We start from the raw sequence: 22433 nt of genomic DNA, 5'->3' as shown, positions 1-22433 counted from the left end.
AGGCCTCGCTGGTTGCTAACTGAGCTGGTGTTACATGTGAATCATCAGGTTGTGGGACTTTGGTTTTGCTCTTATTAAGGGTGAACAGCCTTGCTAAAGACTGGACTAACTTCTCAAGTTGGCTATAAGTCTATTGTGTTCAGAGAGGATGAAGGACTGAACAGAGATCCCATCACAGCTCTATGTAGACACAAGATTATAAGTCACAAGTTTAGGGCTTCTTTGATACTCTGAAAATATCCAGTGCCTGTCTTCTAAATCAGGATTCATAGTTAGTACGTACAACAAAGAGATATCCCAGACCATAAATGAACAAATTCTCTAAAATGCACATATTTCAGTAGTCCCTAACTGACAGATACAGTTGCTGTAGAAACAGATATTCTCTGGCACCATCTAGAGAAGTAACTATGCAAAGGTAATATTATCTTTTCCAAATGTTAAAAATCAATGGAAGAATTGTAGAAAATATTGTGGGGGAGAGCTCTAAATAAATTATTTTATCACTGCTTTTACCAATAAATTGTTATCTGCAGGTACATTGCACATATTCTGCATTTTAAAATTGCAGTAATAACTCTAAAAAATCTTAATATTACTTACAAGAATTATAGACATCTGCATTTGTAGTGTTAAAGTAATTTCTTCCCTTCTATGGACAGTAAGGGGGAAACTATCAAATGCATGCTGAAAAACTGGAAGATGTTTTGTGTTCAGACAGTATCAGAAAACTTGAAAGATAAATCATACATAACCTGATTGCATAGATTGCTTTAAGGAACACCTGTTCATTGCCACATGGGTTACACCACAAGTTTAAAGAAAGTGTGGAATGAGAACCAAGAGACCGGTAGAGAAAGAATAACATAATTACTGATAAGGCACTCTCTTCTTGTGGGTCATGTGGAAATATTAATAACAGTAGTTATTTTTTGTATAATGCTTTTAATCATGGGATGTCAAAGCAGATTACAAAAGAGGAAAGGATCATTATCATTGATTTATTGATGGGAAAATAAAGACAGAGAAACAAAATGAATTTAAATGGAGGCAATTGCCCAGAGTGACTTATCAGCCTGGAGCAGAGCTGGGACTGGAGTCAACATGTCATGACACCTTTTCCAGCAGGTTACCCACTTGGTCATGCTGCCTCTTAGCATGTATCCCACAGTACCAAACTGCCTGTTATTACACCCAAATCCAACCTGTTACTGTGATTACAAAACAAGTTCCTAGAGCTGGAGACATTAGAAACAGCTGTAGTGGCTCAGCAGACAAAAGAAATGTCCACTGTCTAAAAATAAGTGCAAAGAGTGTACAGGACTGAAGGACAGCAGATTTGTTCCAAATGGGAGGGCTGGAAAGGGTGAATGACAGTGTGGAGAGAACGAGTCCCACCAATCTTCACTGTATTTTCAGGTTTATTACCACAGATTAATGGGACATCAAGTCTTACGCACTTAGGAGCAGATGCCCAGCACTGCTCCCTGCTAAGAGAAGCATCATCTTCTTAGCAGTATCAGAGAGAATCCTAACCACCAAATACTCTACATACATCAGGTTAGCACACAAAAGGAAAGCTAGTTGCATAGATGTACAAATACCCAGCATGCCTCTCTCCCAAAAACTCTGGCAATCCCCAAGAGACAACTTGTCAAACCCTGCGGCAGTGCCTGGCATTGCTGTGCTCACCTGGCCAGGAGGCTGTTTGCCCCAGCTTGGGGCTGGGGCTGGTTCCTGGGAGCCAACCTCAAAGCAGCTCCCCTGTATTTTGAGGATTTAATGCCTTACTTGTAGCTAATTGTGCAACCTTGTGTTACATTAACACCTCAGAAATTAGAAGTTGCTTCACTATCAAGGCTCAGAGTTTAGATCAGTAAGATAAAAGTGCATTGATATTTTTGCATATTTGTTCGTGGTGAAGGGATGTGATTGCATGTTGGGTGAGACGGCTCATTATATGGAATGGACTAAAGCTACGTGAGGGCAGCAGGCCAGAGGGGGAAGATCCTTCATACCCAGACCTTCTTTAGCTCTTCTGTTCCCCTCTCAAGAGCAAAGGACAAAGTTAGACTCTTGTCTAAATGCTCAAAATGTTAAAAGGTTCTCTTAAAATGTAAACCTTTTTCTCCTCCGTCACAGAAATCTGTTGATTTGTGACAAATGGCACATACCAATAATGGGTTTTGTTAAATAAAACTAACTCTTCATATTTTTTTTCTTTAGTTGTCTTTTGAATCTCCATTAATGACCAGAGCTCCCACCTGCAGGAGGGAATGAATAGTAGTGAGTGCTACTGAATAAGTACCTGTAAAAAAAGTAATAGAAATAATATCTCCTTTTTGCAGCTTGCTGTCTATACAGTGCTATAAGGCTATGCTCTAAGATATTTATAGTAATTTGTTAGTTACAATATATCTTTTCAAATACAGCTAGTCAAACTGATTGCTATGTAAGCCTGTCCTTGCCCACTGCTTCCCCTGAGACTGTCCGGACCAAAACTGTGAAGAACTGCAAAGATCCAGTGTGGAATGAAACATTTTTCTTCAGGATCCAGAGCCAAGTAAAAGTAAGATGCAGAGTGAATTTTTTTTTCTTTTGGGGCAGAGATCTCATTGTGTGATCTATATGTAGGGTACCATAAAAATAAATATGTGTGAGTGACTACAAGGATATAGGTAAGGGGATGTGGAGTAGCATGCAGCAGCAAAATTAAGTTTTATTTTCTGATATGTAAAAGGTAGCCAGGACATTTCACAACTATTCATATAATGTTCTACCACTTTTCACTTTTTTTTGTTTTTAAATCATTGCTTTTCAAGATTAAGGGTGAGAATTTCAGAGTAAATTGAACAGCATAAAAGACATGTAGGAGCTAAGTAGTGGAAGCATCACAATGCTGTAGTTTTTTACTATTCCTTTGGAACAACCTGCAATAAGAAAACCCACAAAACAACAGTTAAAATTTGCAAAAGAGGACCAGCTGAGTTTTACCACAATGATAAATTTTAGAGTTTAAGAAGATATGCAAGTCCCACTATCCACTCCCTCCAAAAGACAGCATCATCAGAGTCTAGGAGTCCACATAGATCAGTGGTAGACCAAGTAAACCAAGCTTGCTTCACACCTGGGGCAATCAAACTCTGCTTTGTAGCTCTCACCTTTCAGTTCCTAGTGCTGGATACTGGTGGCAGAGCAGGACAAGAATATTTCTGCCAAATGCCAAATCAGAAGGCCAGTATCCCAGATCTCTTGAGCATTGATAAACTTCTCCAAAAGATCATTAAGAATAGCTCAAAGTGTTGCTACACCACAGGGTCTCCATTGAATAATTCCTCTTGCCTTTGTCTGCAGAAGTCGCCCATGGTACAAGTTCTCAGGCTTCCTTCCACAGAGTTAGGTGGTACTGGTCCTGCTTGGTACAGCTTTTGGCTTTAACACATCTGCCCATCTGTGGCCTACATCCAGTGCTTTCCCTGCAGACCTAAAAAATTCCAGCTTCTTTCAAAATACCAGTGGGGCACAATTTCACTGAGTCCTGCAGGTTTATCAGTGAAGTGTAAGGCAAGGGACAAACATTGCAGCATGGGAAAAAACACACACTGATCTGCAATTCTTGCACCAGAACACCTGCTTCTTGCAATGGTTTGTGGCTGACAGGTCTTTCAAAACTGTGATACCACACTTTACAGCTGAAAAAAATATCTTGGCCACACAGAAAGCTGCTTGAACTAGTCTGTCATGGATTAGTATTTAGGAAGACCTTACATTTACCTTGCAGTAAGTTTGCATCAGGAGACAAACCACGTGGCATTAGCTGCAGTAATTTTCAGTGTCTGGCAACAGCAGCATGGAGGTGGTCGCTGTAGCTTCAGTGTGGGCTCCCCAATGTGTCCTGGAGATCTGGGACAACCAAAGCGTCTAGCATGTCTGTCACTGCTGTCTTGCTGCTGTCTGGGCTCAACAGACTAAGTTAAGGCTCTCACAGATTTCTCTGCATACACTGCAATTGCTCTGCTCATTACTCACCAAGCAGAGCCAAAGTGCTGATCTGGTTATTTTCTCCTTGCCTGTCTTGTGTATCGTTAAGGTACTCACCTTCCTAAATCATGGGAGCCAGAGCTCAGTAAAATTGTATAACACACTGTCACTGTGGAAGAGAAAACTTGTTTGGGTATGTCAGACTGGTTCCCATCAGGAATGGGAGTGTTTACTGAAATGGATCTGTTTTGATGAACATCTGACAAAGCACAGTTGGCTAGGAAGGGCTTCCCGGGCTGGTGCTGTGGGCAGTGCTCCCCCAGCTCAGGCTGGCCACCCTGCCTGGAGCTTGTGGCACGCAGCCCTGCCAAGGGCTGGCTCTGCTCGGTGCCTGGCTCCCAGCAATGCTGCCCTCATATCTTTTGTTAGGAGCAGATAGAAATGGTGAAATTCCCAGAGAGCCCTGGCTGTTAGATAGAAACAGTGAAATGGCCAGAGAGCCCTGGCTGTTTCCCACATGGCATCCCAGTGGTGCAGACAGAGATCTCCCTTAGCCTGTCAGCAGCCTGTGCATGCCCCTCCTGGCTAGCTGGAAGTAACTGAGGGACTTCAAATCAGTCAGTCACTTAACAAAATAAGTCAGCCATTTTAGTCAAATAAGGATGGTCTGTTGCAGTATCACAGCTAGGAAAACTGATCTGCTCTTCAGTGTAAGCCTGCCTTCTACACACTGCAAACTATTGCTTTTAAGCATATCCCCTCCATGACTTTCCATAATCCTTTACAGACTATTTATGGCTGGCCTGTAAACCAAGTTGCTGTGGCTGCTTCTCTCTGCCTCTTCTCAGTATGTTTCTCTTAGTAAGCATGGTGGACAGGAACCCACCACTGACCCTGTCAGCCCCCAAAAGAATTGTTTTTCTGGCTGAAGCACAGTGTGATGCATTTATGTATATGGTCTTGAAGGGCAGCAGCTTTTCTGTCTTCTGACAGCAAACTGCAAACTCAAGTTCACTACAGCTTGCCGTCTCTATCTTGCTGGTTTCTTACAGGAATGATAGATGTCAAAATTGAATGCTAGGATTCTGGATCATCTTTCTTTCAGTATATTTGTATATTCAATCACTTATCAGATTTAGTTATGGACCTTCCTGTGATTCATTATGAACTTTTAAGGCAACAAAGCTCATGTGCTCACTCTTTTTTGTGCATGTGTTTGTTTGGGACACCATGTGCCTATCTGTGTGTCTTTAATAAGCATCGAACCTCTTAGCAAGCTTCGGTTAAATCTGCTGGATAAGTAAGAATCTCTGAGATAAGAGGTCCCTGTAATTTACATGAAAAAGAGCTGCTGAATATATGGAGAGAGGCCTGAATTATTTCCCCACCGAGAAAACAGCTGTTACTGTTAATTTTCTCAGCACTCTGGGAGGCATCCCTGAGCCAGCCTATATGCACCTATCAACCAGGCACAACAGGGGCTGTTACCCCACCTGTCCATCCAAACTGGCAGGTGACAGAGGAGGGAGAGGAAGAGATTTGTGCAGTGGGAGGAAGGAAGAGTAGATTGAGAGGTGTAGGATATAATCCAATGGAAATAGACCTTTGTTCTGCTGCTCTCTGTGCATTTTGTCACCAATTTAAAAAAGATGTATCAGTTTCTGTAGATTCCATGGTAATTATCTCCATGTCATCTGTTTAATTATTTACTGGATATAATTATGCAACCGTGCAGTAGTTATATGGCACCTCCTTAATGCATTTTAATCACTGCTTATATCCAAGGATTTTTTTTTTTTACCAATAGCAATAAAGCCCTGACCACTAGATGGTTTCCTAAAATTCAGGGAAAAGTGGTGACCTCAAATCAAATTAGAGGTCAGACATGTTTTTTAACATGGGAGCTACATAGTCAGTGATTCTACTAGCCTTTGTCCTTTAAATTACTCTGCAGGGGAAATTCATCAACAAACCCAACTATGTCGGGTCCAGAATATCTTTCTTCAGCTCTGTGTGGATGTAAAGGTTGTGCATGCTCTCTCACTTCTCCCCATCCTTTCTCTGCCTTCCTTAACATGCTGAGCATGTCATGTTGTGCCTCCATAAGGTCTCAAAATAGAGATGTTCCTAATTCTGTACCTCTGTTCACAGAATATTCTTGAGCTGAAAGTCTATGATGAAAATGCAATCACTAAAGATGACCTCCTCTTCACCGTCCTCTTTGATGTTGCTAAAATCCAGCTTGGAGAAACCGTTCACTTGACTTTTCAGCTAAATCCAAAGGTGAGGAATAAAACTGCTTTGGCCACAGGAAGGAAATACATTTTTGGTATTACCTCCTAAATAACTTCTTGTAAAGCAATTGTAGGTGGGAGGTTTCTTTCCTACTGGTTTGTACTTCATGTATCCTGTAAAATACCTTCCAAACCTTGTTCAGCAAAGTGGACAAGGTTTAACTCCCTACCTTGCACATAACCCTGAAAGTTTTTACTAGCTCCTCAAGCCTCCTAGCAGGGTTTTTCTGACAACAGAGTTCCCTTTTTTCCCCTTTTCTTGATTCTTGCTCAAATAGGTTTTGTTGGAGATAAAAGACTTCATCACTGTTGCACAAAATTTCTCTGTTAGAATTTCTTTTCATGGGACCAGCACTTGTGAGTTTGGGCATACTCTGGCATAGATGTTGGAGTATTCACTTAAAAACTGATACCCTGCCCTGTAATTCTTTTGTGCATACCTGAATATAAGACAATGATCCATGCTGAGGTGATAAAACCCGTTGTTGGTCAATTGCTGTAACAATCTTGTTACTTCGGTGTGCCTGAATGTATACCTGATGACTTCAACACGGGATCTGAATGTCTGATTTAGATACTTTTGTAGATATGCTGTTTCACTGACTTTTCTTATAGGGTATGTATTGGTATTCAACTCTATGGTGATATCGGCAGGCAGTCTGTATTAATTTGTCTGGTGACTGGTCACTGTATTGTCCATGTTATAGGAGTCCTTTGATGAGAAGAATTGAGGATGCCCTCTACTATCCAACAGTATCAGTCTTCTGATAATGTTACCCAGAAAAAACCAAGGCTTTAAAGAGTTTTAAGCCATCAATTATTACAGGTTTAGGACTGGGGATTACCTATGTGACCATTTTACTCTGTGTTATCACTGAATGGACAAGAGCAGTCAGCCTGGGTACTGATGGTTGATGAAGGAGGGAGAATACTTACCAAAATCACTTTAACTTGATTGTTTTCACCCATCTGAGCATACCCTAGAGCAGGAGGGAAATTTGACTTTTAAGAGCTCTTTCAGGAGCCAGAATAATCATTGACAACCATAGTTAGTGAGAATAAAATTAATTCAAATACTTATAGTGAATGAATCTTTTACAGACACAAGAGATGCTGGAGGTTGAGTTTGCATCAGAGAGCATGTGAGTAAAACCCATAAGGGACTGAAGAACGGTACTTTACAAAACCAAGCAGTCAAACACATGCTAGCATTTAGTATAATATAGTTTAAAATGCTCAGCATCACAGTAACAGCTGATCTTTATCAAGTTAGTTGCATATTGGCTAAAACACCGTGTTCCTTATCTACCAAGAACCACGCTGGATACTAATGTATCCCATTATTTGCTGGAAGAGGGAGGAGGATAATAAGAACTGTAGCCACTGTGCTTATTATGACTACTGTTTATCATTATCATTAAAAAAAATAATGAAGCCACATTTCAGATGTCTCCCAAAATTAAAAATCAGTGACATATTTGAGACAATGCTGGACAAGGCAACTTTAAGAAATGTGTTATTCCTCGGTGTTCATTTAAGGACATATTTAGGTAATATTAGTTCTGACTGCATTTTTTTCCCTCTCTTTCAGTCCAGTACCTCCTGAAAAGCTTGTCACTAATGGTGTATTAGTGGTAATTTTAAACTATTTTTCTTCCATGGTTTTTTTCATGCTAGTGATGGGAATGGTGGATTTGGCAGGTGCCCCAACACCTCACTGCTGCAGGGCTGAAGGGGAGGGAGATGGGGGGGTTGGGCACTGGCAGCCATCTTGTTGTGCTATTCCTTGTGGGAGGATGTATAAGGAAAGAGTGAACACAGTCATTGGGGATACCCAGAGACCTGTCCACCACCACCAGCTGATAGCAAGCCTCCTGACAAAGCCTGAAGTGCTCTTTCATTGACTTACTGCCTCTGTGTCATTCCCTCTGGGGACTTCTCCTGACACCCCCTCACAGCCATCCTGTTCCTCTGATCAGAGGAAGTAACACTCAGATGTCAACTTCACCAAAGCAGGGCTGCAAGAACAGCCCTGTAATTTGGTCAACACATCAGTCCACCCTCGGGAGGCCTCAGCACACTCCCATTCCCTTCCCTGTTATTTCCTCTTGCTTCCTGGCCCCGGCCCCATAGAGGGGCCATAGCACCACAGCCATTTTTCTTTCAGCTGAAACCAGGCACATCTTCAGAGTGCCAAGGTCTTTCTCTTATCAGCCTAACACACACAGGGTGGACATTTTTCCAGACCCCAGGGACCCAGGTGACCAGAGACAGGTAGCAGTGAAGTGACTCAAATATAGCATGTTTTGTATACTTAAGTCTCTTATCATTCATCCCTGCTAGTCTCGTGAAATTTCCTGCTTGGAAGTCCTGGTGGACAATAGACGGATGAAGAAAGAACCTTCAGGTTAGACTTTAAACTAGAAAGAAAAAATCTTATTTTATAGTAAACTGAAAATGTATAATTTTTTTGTCATTTTCTTATCTGGTAATTTTCCTACTTTTAGAGCACACGAACTGGATGATTAGGAGTATATACAGGATCCAACAATTATAGTGTGTCTATGCTAACTAACTATAAAAACTGGACTTTGAAATTAGAGTGAATGATTAGAGTGATAATGAATCTTATTGGTGCTGTAAAACAGAATATATATTTCTATCTCAGTGATTTACATTTTGCCTGATTTGCCTGTACGTCTGAGTTTTTAAAACAGCTACTGCTGTTTTATAAGTTCTTTTCTTTTCTTTTCTTTTCTTTTCTTTTCTTTTCTTTTCTTTTCTTTTCTTTTCTTTTCTTTTCTTTTCTTTTCTTTTCTTTTCTTTTCTTTTCTTTTCTTTTCTTTTCTTTTCTTTTCTTTTCTTTTCTTTTCTTTTCTTTTCTTTTCTTTTCTTTTCTTTTCTTTTCTTTTCTTTTCTTTTCTTTTCTTTTCTTTTTTCTTCTTCTTCCTGTAATGTTCCCTGGTTGGATGAATAGAGTCTGGGAGCTTTTAAGCATTTTTGAATGTTTTGTATATAATAATGACAACCTCTGAATGACCATTTGATGTTCTGTTTCTGAGATTGCAGTCATTAACTTCTCATATTTTTTTTAGAAAAAGACTTCTTGTTTTCAGTGAAGGGATCCTACGAAGAGAGCCAGACCCTGTCACTGGGCTCTTCCCAGCAACCCGTGGAGCCCCTGAACTTCCATTACATCAAGTACAGCCTGTCAGAGCTGTGTGTGGCTCTGGCAGAGAAGAAGCCTCATTTCTCCTTGGTATGTGATCATTAGCCTGAGTAAGCATAGTACGCTCACAGTTTTCCATACTTGACAGAGGCAAATGGAAAGAATTTGTATTTTTAATTAAAAGTTATCTTTTGTGATCTTCTGCTCTGGAAGAGCACTGTACCCCCTAAGACACCTAAATATTAGATGCCAACTTAGAAACTGTGGGACAGTGACCCCATTTGAAAAAAATAAGTTGGTGACAGTGCGTTTCTGTGGTGTATATGTTAAATATTTTTCTACATTATCATTTATTTTTCAGTGTACTTCAGGTGAAGAGAAAAAAGACTGCCATGCGTCCCTCACTATTCCTCTGGATTCACTGCCCTTTAAGGAGAAAGTAGCAGTAGCAAAGGTGATTAATACAAACTTTTTAGAATAAATGTGAACCTATGGACCACAGATCAATGGCATGAGTTAATTATATCAGTGTGAACTAGGGGTTTAGATATATAACTGCCAGTGCCCTTACATTCCTAACAGAGGGTTATGGACCTGTACATTTTCGTATAAATTGAGTAGAACCAAAAACCACAGCCAAACATTTGACGGAGGGATTTCTGTGACCAGCTGTGGGACTAACACAGATCAGAACAAATGCAAATGATGAGGCAAGATGGGGCACGATGGCAGAGCTGGTGCTGGTTTTTACTGTATACTGCTCTTTGTATCTTTAGTATAAAACTAAAACTAAAAATAAAATGGACTTGGAGAATTTTTAAAAATGGGATGGATTTTCTGATAGTTATGGCTTTGTGGCTCCAATATGGCTCTTAGAAAAAATGAAGGGCTTCAAAGCTGACTGAAAGAAAAGGATATAAAATCATCTCCAGTGCTTATATTGTCATTTTTTTTCTAGGATGAAACAATCAATTTAAATGTGAAGTCAAATGACTGGTAAGAAATTTTGGTTTTGGGTTTTGTGGTTGTGAAAAAGAGATGCTGCCCAGCTTTTTTGCCTTCTTACCTTGTTCTTAACTAAGGGAGAAAGTATTTAATCAATGATTATATTTACTGCTATTTACCCCATGTTAGTTAATAACTTTCACTTTTTGGACATGGGTAACTGTGCTGGGTGAAATTTCCTGTTATGCTGCTATGCAGGAGTTCAGTTTGGATGGGGAGAATAACCTTTCCTGGCTGCAAAAGTTATGGAGCTATGAGTTTAGAAAAATATGTGTTTATACCTCACTTTCCTTACTTGTAAAGAATCCAGAGTGTTTATATTTATAAAATCTGGAGGTCTTCAGGCAACAAATCCTAAATATTCCACTGTTTATATTATCTGTATATGGATTGCAGTATTTATGTTAGACACTTCTTGAAAATCAGTGTAGCAATAAACAATATTTCTGGGGGGTTTTTTTTGGAGTTTGTTCTTTGATTATTTTTTTTTTTCAGTAAGTTTTTACAACTTTTTAACCTTCTCAGGCTTTTCTCTACCTTGCTTATACCATCTGTGATGTGCTTTTGTGGGGCTGCAATAGCAGCTTTTCTAAGCTTAATAGTAGAATTTGTGACTTGTAAGCATGGGTCCAGACATTAATTGTAAGTGATCACGCACATCCTAATCAACCCTGGGCTTTGTTTGAGGTCAAGAAACTTAGATGTTCGCTTGGAGTTTGATCTGTGTACAGAGGAGAAAAATTTCCTACAGAAACGGAGGAAGTTTGTGGCTTCTGCTCTGAAAAAAGCACTTCATTTAGAGCGAGACCTTCAAGACCATGAGGTATGGGGAGCACCACAGGGACAGGACCATGCTGTGTAACAGGAATGTGTTATACTTGTAGCCATTCCCATATTGTTCCTTAACCAGCTCTGATGTATTCCAGTGCCCCTTGTAAAGCATCCAGAAATATTTAGCTGAAACAATGTGAGAGCATGGGCAGTATCAAACCCACTTGCTACACATTTGCTCAGAAAACAGAATGCCATAAATAGGCATTTTTTCCTTGCCTTACTTCTTTTTCATCTGTGAATTATAGACCTGTAACTTGTCTTCCTGTAACACAATTTAGATTTCCATGCGATTAGGCTTTGTGGTTCGTCAGTGCAATTATATACTCTAGGTACTTTATAGGAAATGTAATCTAGTCATTATACTTACAAGAGAGGATGAGTTTTGCTTGTTCTCAAAATAGAGCTCTCATGAGATGATGTTCTGCTGAGGAAAATGCAGTCTAATATTGAAATGCCTTGAAACAACAGGCTTTGAATTTTTTTGGTAAGCCAGCATGTAAAACTTTAGAATAAAAATTGATTAATTTTGATTTATAAAGTAAAAATGAGCTAATTTCCAAATTTTAAAAAATATGGTTATTTTTCTGTGCAAAATACCAGGTTTTAATCTTTTTCTCCCCTGCTTGGGGAAATGTTGGAATTTCACGTGGGACAGAAATGCTGCAATTCACCCACTCTAATCACTTGTGCTGTTAAACTAAGTTCCTGCTTGCCACTGCTGTGCTAATATTTAAACAGGTACCCGTTGTAGCAGTCATGACAACAGGAGGTGGCACCCGGGCACTGACATCTCTGTTAGGCAACCTGCTGGGTCTTCAGAAGCTGGATCTCTTAGATGCTGTTTCATACATCACTGGGTCATCTGGTTCAACATGGTAAGGAGATCCTGAGCAAAGACATAGTTCGTCACCTCTATAGTCTGCTGCGTGAGAGATTTATTCTCTTTGTTTTGGTAAAGGCAGGTGTACTACTTCAGTCTTAAGCTTTTTTTATTGCTGCATTAAGAACACATCACCTGAGCCATGGCCTAAACGCTGCTTACGAGGAACAACATTTTCCTTGACCCTTTGTTTCATCTCTAGGATCTTTCCTAATGAGTGGCCCTGGTGCAAATCACAGCCTTGTGCATAAACCTACATAGCGTGGAGGGGCTTTTTGCAAGTCCTCAGGTTTCACTAGTGATTTGAGAGAGTCCTCTAAATCAAAACATCTTTTCTCTTCAATGATAAACTGAGCCCAAAAGATGTTTTTAATGAACCTCAGCTAGTTCATTTGATGTGGTCCTTAAATCCAAGTCAAAAAAGTGAGAGCATGTCAAGCATATAACAACATACTTCCTTTCTTTTCCCCAGGACCTTGTCACATTTGTATCAGAGTGCTGACTGGTCACACAAGGATCTGTCCAGACCAATTGGTGAAGTCCGCAGACACATGACCAAGTGCAAGTTAAGCTGCTTTTCACTGGAGAGCTTGAAGTACTATGACAAGGAGCTAAAACTGCGGAAGCAAGAGGGATACCAGATCTCTAGTGTTGATTTCTGGGGGCTTCTGCTGGAAAAAGCATTGAGTGATGGGGTAGCGTGTCTATGTTTTCCTTAACAGCTACTGAATACTGTTGTATGGAAAATGAAGCTTCGGGGACAGATGCTAGCCTGAGAGCATACCAGCATTATCCAGCAGATGATTTCTGCTGACTAACAAAGGGGATTTATCCCCACGTATCTCTCAACACATAATTAACAGCCCAGGGGGTATTCTGTAGAGCAGAAAACCTGTCTCCTACCAGTATGAGTATCTGAGCACCTAACAACAGAGTCCTGCTCTTGGTTTCTTTTGCTTCGTTCCTCCCTATGAGAACTTAAATAATTCATGTGAAGTGGATGCATTTACTGGGAAGAACAAGAGACCATTATAAACACAAAGTGTCCTACAGTTCACCTGTAATTTAATAAGCTTATGTGGATGTGTAAATGTTTAGATCACTCCTTGGTTAAAAAAATGTCTGAACACAAAATGAGTGGAGAGAATAAGAAAATGAAGATGGAAACAGGTATTTATTTTGCTGTAATCTTGCAAGACCATACACCATGCCAAGAAGGTCCCTTGGTTTTGCTCTTTCTCTGTTTCTGGTCAATTCACAGAAAAACAACCACAGACTCTCAGATGAGCGACAGGCTTTGGGTCAGGGTCAGAATCCCCTACCTATCTACATGATCCTCAACATCAAGGAAGACTACAGCCTTTCTGAGTTCAAAGGTGATGGCTAAACTGAGCTGTATCTGGACTCAGTTGGTGTTCAAATGATCTGCATTATCAGTTTCTTCATGTCCTGCAATCCCTTGCACTGCTGAACTATAGCATTCATAAACAGTTCCTTTTCCACCTTAACTTCCTCTTCCTCTTTCATTTCTAGACTTTGTGCCTAGGGTCTGTGAGGAACCCATCTTCTATGGGGCAGGAGAAATCCGGGGGAGGTGCTTAAGGACAGCCAAGGTACTCACAAGCCTTAGCTCCACATACAGGGTAATTAAAGGCTGACCCGCTTTTGGTATAAACTTCACTTATGTCCTATCTGGAGGGACTCATTGGAAAGTTCTGAATGACCAAGTCTGGGATATGTTACTGAGTGAGTGGCTGAAACCAGCTGAATGATAACTCCTTACCCTGAGGAAAGCCAGTCTGTGATCACCCAGCTGATAGGTCTTGTCCTGCAGCTGCTTCCTTGTCATTTCAGAGCCCTTCCTGCAGGGAGGTGAGAATAGGCTTGAACTTTAAAGGTTCATTTTGTGCCTCTGCAGAATGGGTGGAGTTCACCCCTTATGAGGTCGGATTCTTAAAATACGGCGCCTTCATTCGTGCAGAGGATTTTGGCAGTGAGTTCTTCATGGGTCGCCTGATGAAGAAGCTTCCTGAATCCCGCATCTGTTTCATGAAAGGTGATATGCTCCATTGCTAAAATTTGGATTGCATAAAAATGTACTTTTTTTTTTTTTAATATAATACAGACCCTGCATATTGCAACCAGTGCCCTACAACATGCAGGACAGAAGCAGAGTATACAACACGTTGTTCTCACCTCTGGCTGAATTCCTGAGACACTGAAGATGGGCTAAAAAATACTTAGAGGAGATTTCAAATAACACTATTCACTGTTGCTTTTGTCTTGAATGGTAACTCTCATGCCTGAAGTTTCAGGACTGCTTAAAGAGATTAGGTTTGTTTTGAACCCAGCAGCAGCAGAGTTCCACATGGAAAATATTTGTATTTGGAAAGTGGAATCTTAAAACCAAATTTGTTTATGAATGTCATGATTTTATAACAAAAAGCAATGTTGTTACTGAGTTTTTTATAAAATATGGCAATTTTGAGTAGTTTTCTGAACTGTTACTGATATTTTTGCAAGTTTAATACTATTCTAAATCCTTTCTAATTTTACTAGCATGATTAAATTAGTGAGTTTTGTCATCCTTATTTCAGTAAAGTGGGTAGTTCCCAGTAATGCATGAAAGACAGCTTTGCAGTTTTTATGCAATTCTTGTTTTAATTTTGCATAATGCTAGAACTGTCTACCACATCCTTTTGTACGCTGGTTCTCTGGGGTGAAGCTGTCTGCAGAAAAGTCCATCTGCTCTTACACCCTGAACAGCAGATGTGTTACATGTAAAGAAGCATGACACACAACAGGAAACCAAAGATACCACTAAGAGAGGGTTTACTTAGGAACTGAAAAATCCACATCACCAGCAACACTATGTGGTATTCCTGATTTGGTGTGCAGGGAAGTTGTACACCCCAATGTGTGATGCAGGAGAAGTCCAGAGTCATACTGGCATGATCACAAAAAAATAACTGGGCATGAGGAACAGAAGATTGTGCTTAACCACACAGACACTAAGTCTCAGAGCTGTAATGGCTATGCTTAGAGCTTTTAGTGATGACATGAGTTAAGAAAAGAGGTGGCTGAGGGAAAAGACTTAGAAGATAACACAGGATCCAAGAGTATAGATAGGTCTGAAAAGGGGAGGACAAATTCATGGAAGGTAGTCCCTCTAGTGGCTCTGAAACACAGTAGTTCAGATGCAGCTACCAGCACTAGAAGTACCAAATCCAGAACCTGGAGATGCTGGAGAGTGCTCTGGAGAAGAGAACCCTTTATTCTTTCCATTTTTTTTTTTTTCAATTGTTCCATTAAGCACTATGTGCTGACTGCCAGAGATAGGAGGAAGATCACAGAGCTAGGTGGGACTACAGAGCCTTCTGAGAACATTGTGCCTCCGTTGCAGTTTCACAACAACAATGATGTAGCATGTTCATACCCACGGTGGCCAGGTAGCAAGCACACCCATCACATCCAGTCCGGGCTAAGCTCTGTTCTCACCCTCAGCACCTGAATTAGGCTGGTGACCCCACAGCCAATAGGTGTATCTTTAGAAATAATGAGTGGAGAGTTAAAGCAATGTTGCCATCTAGTGATACAATATGTAATGCCCTCTTGGGTTGTACTATTAGTTACAGCATGATACTTTAAGGATAAAAGCAAGGTGTCATTTGCAGGGAGAGGTAAGGTTTTTATAAGAGATCTAGAACTGGAAAGATTGGATGAGCTTATGGAGATACAGAAGAAAGGCTGGGGTGCATGCAAGCTTGTCTGCTATTTTAAATTCTGTCAGTCTAGTAAAAGATACCATCTCTCCTCATAGTTCTTACTTCAGCAAATACAGGTACCATGAAATTTCAGTGCAAGAGGTTAGGGAAAAATTGCTATGTAATTACGACCAAGTTCTGGGGTGACAACAGTGTTTGGAAGATACTAAAATGCACGAGCAGTGTGTAACTCCTGGGGCTTGGGAAGCCAGAAGAGTTACGGAGTGAGAAGGCACCAAATGAAGACAGGAGAAATAAGAGGAGTTGCCTTCTCACAGGAGGCCTGGACAGAAGCTTCTTAAGCTGCAGGGAGATGAGGTTGTGTTGATGGAAACTGGCCAGTAATTATCTGCAAATGAACTCTGGTTGCCAGATAAGTGTAGGGCCAGGGAGCCCCTATCTGATTACTTAATTATGTATTTCTAATGTTTCTCAAGCAAGTCACATCCTTATGGAGACTTCCTGTGAAGCAGAAGACCCTTGGCTCTTGTCCCACTCCACAAACAAGCCAGGTTTAAAAGGGAATTGTATTTCTGTTACTATTGTATGGAATGCATAATTATTGTATTGTCCAATACAAATTATTGCATCCTTTATGATGTATGCTTTTGCAAAGCTTGCACTGGTAGAGACTTTCAAGGCAAAGCTCAGCACTGTCTTCTCTGGCAGAGTTCTCAGGGCCTGCGGCAGAGCTGTGGAGGAAGGAACACTTTTCAAGATCCAAGAGGCTTTTGGAGATTTCTATACTGGGAAGACATTTTTAGATGTTCTTTTAAGTGAGAGGGCAAAAGTGGAAAAAGGACTATTGGGATGACAATAACAAGGAGAAGGAGAGGATTCTCACTCAAAAGAACTTGTTACAAGAGAAATCTTACACGGGACAGTGAAGATGCCTTGTTTTAGAGGACTACTCCACAAACTATCCCAAATTGTGCTCTAACCACTTGAATCGTGGCTGTTCAGGAGCAGCCTCCAAACCTTTAACTGAGTATATGGTTGTATACGACATACTTTGTAGACCGAATCCTTATTTTATGGGAAATGGCATGGTTTTACTCTCTGATGACAGTTTCTAATAGGACAGAAAATGTTGGCTTGCAGTGTATCAGCAACAGCTATATGTGACAATGAATTACAGTGGCTGAAGGCCTGGCACAATGTTTAAAACTATTGAGGTTCCTCTTTGAGGACAGAATGTGAGTTGCCGCAAAAGAACTTTGTACAGCTTTGGTGAGAGTTTGGAAACCCTGAGGCTTTCTGATAACCCTTACAAAGTTGAAACGTTATTTTTTTAAAGGGATATTTTCCATTAAAATGTTTCCAAAGCAGTTTCCATGTTCTCTACCATTGCGCAGGCCTGTGGAGCAATGTCTTTTCCTACAACCTGCTGGATGCCTGGCATTCGTCGGACCCAACAAAAAGGCGCTCACTGAGGTGTACCCAACACAGGACTGTTGATGTTGGTAGGTTATGTTTCTGTTTCTACTTTACCTGTTGTCTTATGAATCTTTAAATGAATGTTACATTCAGATGCATATAGTGTGAAATCTTTGTGAAAGCTTTTGAAATCTTAAAACTGAGGCCAAAACTGCACTGTTGTTTTTTTTTTTTTTTTTTTTTTTTTTCCCCCCCAGAGGTGTCATGTTGCCAGTGTTATCTAATTAGGTTTCCTCTCTGAGCTCATTCATAGCAACATTATATCCATTAGTCTCTCTTGGACTGAATTTATGCAAGTGATGTTTTTCTACCAAATATAAAACTACTGAAGTTTTCTAACAAATCATCTTTGCCAGCAGCTTTTCAGTGAACCTACATGTTGTAACAAATATCTCAGTGCTGTGTTCTCTGTCTACCTGAGCAAATAGTTCTTTTTGTATGTTGTTGTTAAGGACTTGGATATATCTATTACGTGGAATTTAATTCCAATTTTCTTTGATCTTGTTGTAAAACTGTGTTCTCTTTGGAGATGTTGGCTGTCCTTCCTGTGTTCAAATGTGGTTAGCAAGTTTGGTTTATGGGCTTTTCATCGCTTTCTCCATGGAAGTGTTGCAGAACCCAAGCTCAATAAATGCTTGTGATAGAAAGTCATTGGCCCTCTTTCCCAATCTCATGAGGTGCCATTTAGCACAACTCTTTATCTCTGTTCTTTTCTGAGTGTCTCCTGGCAGCATTTTTTTTTTTCAAAGCCTTTTTGTACTAGTTTTGAAAGAAACTGGTCCAGATTCTCAGCCTATGCTGACCTTCACACAGGGAATCCACCTATGACTTCTATCAAGCAGTAGATCACTTTTTCCAGCTTTAGGAAGTTTGTTGCCACTCTGACTTTGTTTTTAATGGAATATGCTTTACTGAAGATTGATTTTCTTCTTCCTGCTTTGACACTGATTTGACTGTATCTTGCCATGTCTTATTAGGACCTTCTTTCCTCTAGATAATACTAGATGCCTTTTGGTATTTTAAGTATTGCAAAGAATTGTATCAAAACAACAACTTTTTCATTTCCTCTACCCTTCAGAAGGAGATGAGCCTTCCCCACCAGCCAGGAGCCATGAGTTGGAGACTTACTTGGTCACCCCTGAATGTGGCATCATGGGCATCATTCGTCAGGTCCTGACTGAGCGGGTGATGGTTTCAAAGTTCTACAACTTCCTGAAGGGGTTCCAGGTGCACAATGAATACCTCCAGAGCAAAAGCTTCTGTATATGGAAAGGTAAACATCCTTGAATATTAATTTTTTTCTGCTTAGATGGCTGGTGTTTTCTTCAGCGTCAAGAATTCCCTTGATTCCAGGGAAGGCCAGCTACTGCTAATGGGGACAGAAGAAGAGCAGCATGAGAAGTGAAGGAGCTCTGTCTTTTTACCTTGGGCAGGTCTTTCTTTTCTGTATCAAGACTGAGCTTCCATAGTGTGACAGGGTCTTGGAAAACAAAAGTAATGGGGAGACAAGAGGCATATTTTCCTCCCTTATTAGCCAAACAATACATATATTACTTCTTCATTGAATCACTCATCATAACAAATATTTCCTTTTAGATACTGTACTAGAGAATTTCCCCAACCAACTGACAGAAGCAGCAAAGTTCATGTGCCTGGCAGACACAGCAGGATATATCGATATCAGCTACCCACCGCTCATGAGGCCAGAGAGGAAAGTGGATGTTGTTCTACACTTAAACTATTCTTCTGGATCACAGACATCGGTGCGATGACCACTCTATTTTTTTTGATAACGACTGCTGTCTTTTAGCCCTTTTAGCCCTTTTTAACTCCTAAGGAGTCAGAATAGTTTGTGTAGAAGAAACTGATTCTGGGAGAAAAGGATTCTTGGTGTACAGCTCCCATTTTGTAGATACCTGGGTCTCTCGGTGATGCTGGTATACCATGGAAAATCTCCTAAGGAAAAAAGAAGTAGTATCAGTTTTCTAAATCTTTTATTTTAATTAACCCTCTGACAGGTAAATGCTGTCTCCTAACCCTGTATGCTCCCGGGATCTCGGTATGGCTATCGAGGCTACAATCTGTATGGAGTGTTTCTCTGGAACTAGTACCACCACTGATGAACTCATTTTATCTTGTGATATCCATCTAAAGATATCTACATGTAGTTGAATTAGAAGTAATTTGTCCAGTTGTCTTTAGAATAGTAACTGGATTTTTTTTATGTTATGCATTTTTCTTTGATGCCATATCTACTGTTTCAGATACCAGCTAATAACCTGGTCTATAATTCCTATTACTAGATATGGATAAAACAGAATTTCTTGAAGACTAAAATTTTCATATGTGCCAACTAGATTCAGGAACAAAAATCCTATTTTCAAAAATGACTTAGACACCCACAAGATTAAATTAACATTTCAGTCAAGATCATCTTTGCTCCCAAATGCCTACATCACTTTTCACAACCGTCTTAAGGCATCTAAGACAGTTAGAGTCTTTTAAATATTTCTTGCCAAGTCAACAAAATGCTTGTACCTTTGTGAATCTATTTAAAAACTGTACCATTTCAGATTCCTGTCAGTTCTGCTCATTTCAGGATTTTCTTCGGTAAGTGGCATGTTTCTGTGTCCTAAGCAGCTAGGCCAACCTTGCCCGTAGCCATGAACATCTTAGTTATCTTGCAGATAAAGGCTGATGAAGAGGAGGAGGTAGGACAACAATCAGGAGTGGAAGATGGAGACTGGGTCTTGAACTGTTTTCTGTTAATAACTAGGACTTAATATTTCATGCAAGAGACAAAGGCCAGAGGAAATACTGACAGCGAACTCTGCTCCTGGTTCTTTGTGAAGGGCCTTTGATGGACACGTTGTGCATTAGGAAAAGTTATGGAGGTGGCAGAATTTCTGACCTTTTCTTTTTTTTGGTCTGAATGCAGCCTTTGGAGGAAGCCTCCAAGTACTTCCTAAAGCAGGGAATCCCATTTCCCAAAATCCACCTGAGTGAAGAAGAAAAGAATAATTTGAAGGAGTGCTACATCTTCGAAGACCCAGAGACCCCAGAGGCACCGACAGTGGTGTTTTTCCCGCTGGTGAATGACACCTTCAGAAAATACAAAGAGCCTGGTAAGCCATAGGACAGAGATGGTCCTCCCACCACCTGGCCGCCCTTTGGTTGTGTTGGGATGGGAGACATGGCCTAGCATGATCCCCTCCCTCCCCTGCTGTGGCTCCCATGGGAAAGCAATGCGTATGTCTGGGTAGTGAGGAGCAATGTTGTACCCCATCTGGAGAGCAGGATTTGGGACCGTATCTATACCCCATTGATGACCTTTCTTTATTTCTCAGGTGTGGAGCGCAGCACTGCTGAGATGGCTCAGGGAAATGTGGATGTTTCGAGTGTTTTTTCCCCATACTGCTTAAACAGCTTTACCTATACAGAGGAGGAGTTTGACAAGCTGGTAGAACTGACCAGCTACAACATTCAGAACAACAAACATCTGATCCTTCAGGCTTTGAATTCAGCCATAGAGCAGAAACGACAGCACAAAAAATAAATGCCGTCCTGAGTTTCAGAAAGATACCTGTTTTTTTTTTTTTTTTCTCCTGTAGAAGAATCAAGACCTGTTTGTGAATGAGCATGACACACTTGGGAAAGTACAAAGATTTGTCTCAGCCTGTGGTTCCTCTCCACTATATGGCGATCCTAGATAAACCGATGGGACAAAATAATGATTAGTCTCATGCTATGTTTATGTTGGATTTCACTGCTGGTGAACTTTTTTTTTTTTTCATGTATGTACATGTATATGCATTAAATCAAAGATTAGGAAATATGGGCTTATTGAAAAGCTTTTTAAATGCATGAATGTGGGACAGCAATATAAATTCTTTCAAAATTTACTATACTAGTAGAAGTTGTATGTGAAGTGAAGACAAATGAGCTACAGATATTTAATTTTAAATTTAGAGCAACAGAAAAATACATAATAAATGTGGACAATTTCAAAGAAAAAGAGAAAACTGTATTTTTCTATAGTGTCAGCAAGAAATTTTGTTAAAATAACATGCAAAAATAAACATAAGATATACAGAAAATCTGAGATTTCACATGGAAAATACAAATGTTCTATACTTCTGAATTTACAAGTTTTATCACACCAGCAATATTTAGATTTGCAAAAACCCCTTGGAAGTGACCATTTCAAACCCTGTTGTGAGTCAGGATCAGCTCTTCTGGTGCATGTGTAAGTACCTAACCTGGAGTTGTGCTTTTCACTGAACACTCATGGTATTTAGAGGATCCAGCTCAGCATCCATGTCCCATTAATTTCAACAGGTTTGATAGTATTTCTTGTTATTACAGGATGGGATGTTGTGAGAATAAAAACATCAAAAACTAAGAGGCATTCAGATTTTGTGGTAAGAAGGCAAGCTAAGTGCTTTACACTGACATTCATGAGTAATTCATAGGTAATTGCATAACTTTGTCAGTCCCTGACTGTATATAAACAACACATGCTCTGTATAACTACTATAAATAGCACAAGGCAATTTGTTGAAACTGCTTATTTTTGAAATGAAGACCAAAATAATTATTTGTTTTATGAAGCATTTTAATAATGCAAATACTCTGTAAGCCTGTTTCATTGTAACAAAGATACTAATCTAAGAAAAGTATAATGCTTCAGTCAGTATCAGCTGCCCTTAATTACTTCAAATTTAAATGAAACGCAGTAACTTGTCTGTGCTGAGGTAACATGTACTGGCAAACATAGAGCTATGAATAATGAATCATAGCCAAAATAGAAAAGAAATCCTTAATTCAAAATGAAATGTGAACCTCTAAAAGTCTGAAAATTTCTTTTCCCTCTTGTTATCATCATCTGTCTCTCTTCAAGCATTCCTTTATACCTTGTCTTCCACTAGCCTTCGTCATCTTTAGTCTCCCACACTCACCTCTGATGACCTCAGTCCCCTTAGGGATGGTGTGTCCTTGCCCCAGCTGCTTTTCCAGGCCCTCACACCTCCATCTGATTTGCAGCCCTGGTTCAAACCTCCAGTGTGCTG

The 22433-nt window shown here is 40.1% G+C and overlaps 1 protein-coding gene across 1 annotated transcript; it reads left to right on the top strand.

Moving 5' to 3' along the window:
* Positions 1-798: 798 nt before the first annotated feature.
* Positions 799-21600, top strand: LOC141922160 (cytosolic phospholipase A2 epsilon-like). The gene is made up of 20 exons (XM_074821294.1): positions 799-850; positions 2433-2569; positions 6133-6264; positions 7377-7417; positions 7867-7909; positions 8443-8535; positions 8619-8682; positions 9371-9534; positions 9806-9898; positions 10403-10440; positions 11137-11272; positions 12022-12158; positions 12636-12858; positions 13425-13539; positions 14082-14219; positions 17283-17390; positions 18443-18637; positions 18961-19127; positions 20303-20489; positions 20712-21600. The coding sequence occupies exons 1-20, from the start codon at positions 799-801 to the stop codon at positions 20918-20920; spliced, it is 2472 nt and encodes an 823-aa protein (XP_074677395.1). The 3' UTR covers positions 20921-21600.
* The last annotated feature ends 833 nt before the right edge of the window (positions 21601-22433 follow it).

The sequence above is a fragment of the Strix aluco genome, chromosome 4 (assembly GCF_031877795.1).
Source record: "Strix aluco isolate bStrAlu1 chromosome 4, bStrAlu1.hap1, whole genome shotgun sequence".
Classification (NCBI taxonomy): Eukaryota; Metazoa; Chordata; class Aves; order Strigiformes; family Strigidae; genus Strix; species Strix aluco.
This window is presented reverse-complemented; position numbering and strand designations above follow the sequence as displayed.

What these genes read in the sequence shown, in the direction of transcription:
- LOC141922160 (XM_074821294.1), top strand. Translation starts at nt 799, where the DNA reads ATGGGTTACACCACAAGTTTAAAGAAAGTGTGGAATGAGAACCAAGAG. An exon ending in CCGCATCTGTTTCATGAAAG is followed by an intron (nt 14,220 to 17,282) that starts GTGATATGCTCC and finishes ACCATTGCGCAG; the next exon opens with GCCTGTGGAGCAATGTCTTT. An exon ending in CTTCTGGATCACAGACATCG is followed by an intron (nt 19,128 to 20,302) that starts GTGCGATGACCA and finishes GTCTGAATGCAG; the next exon opens with CCTTTGGAGGAAGCCTCCAA.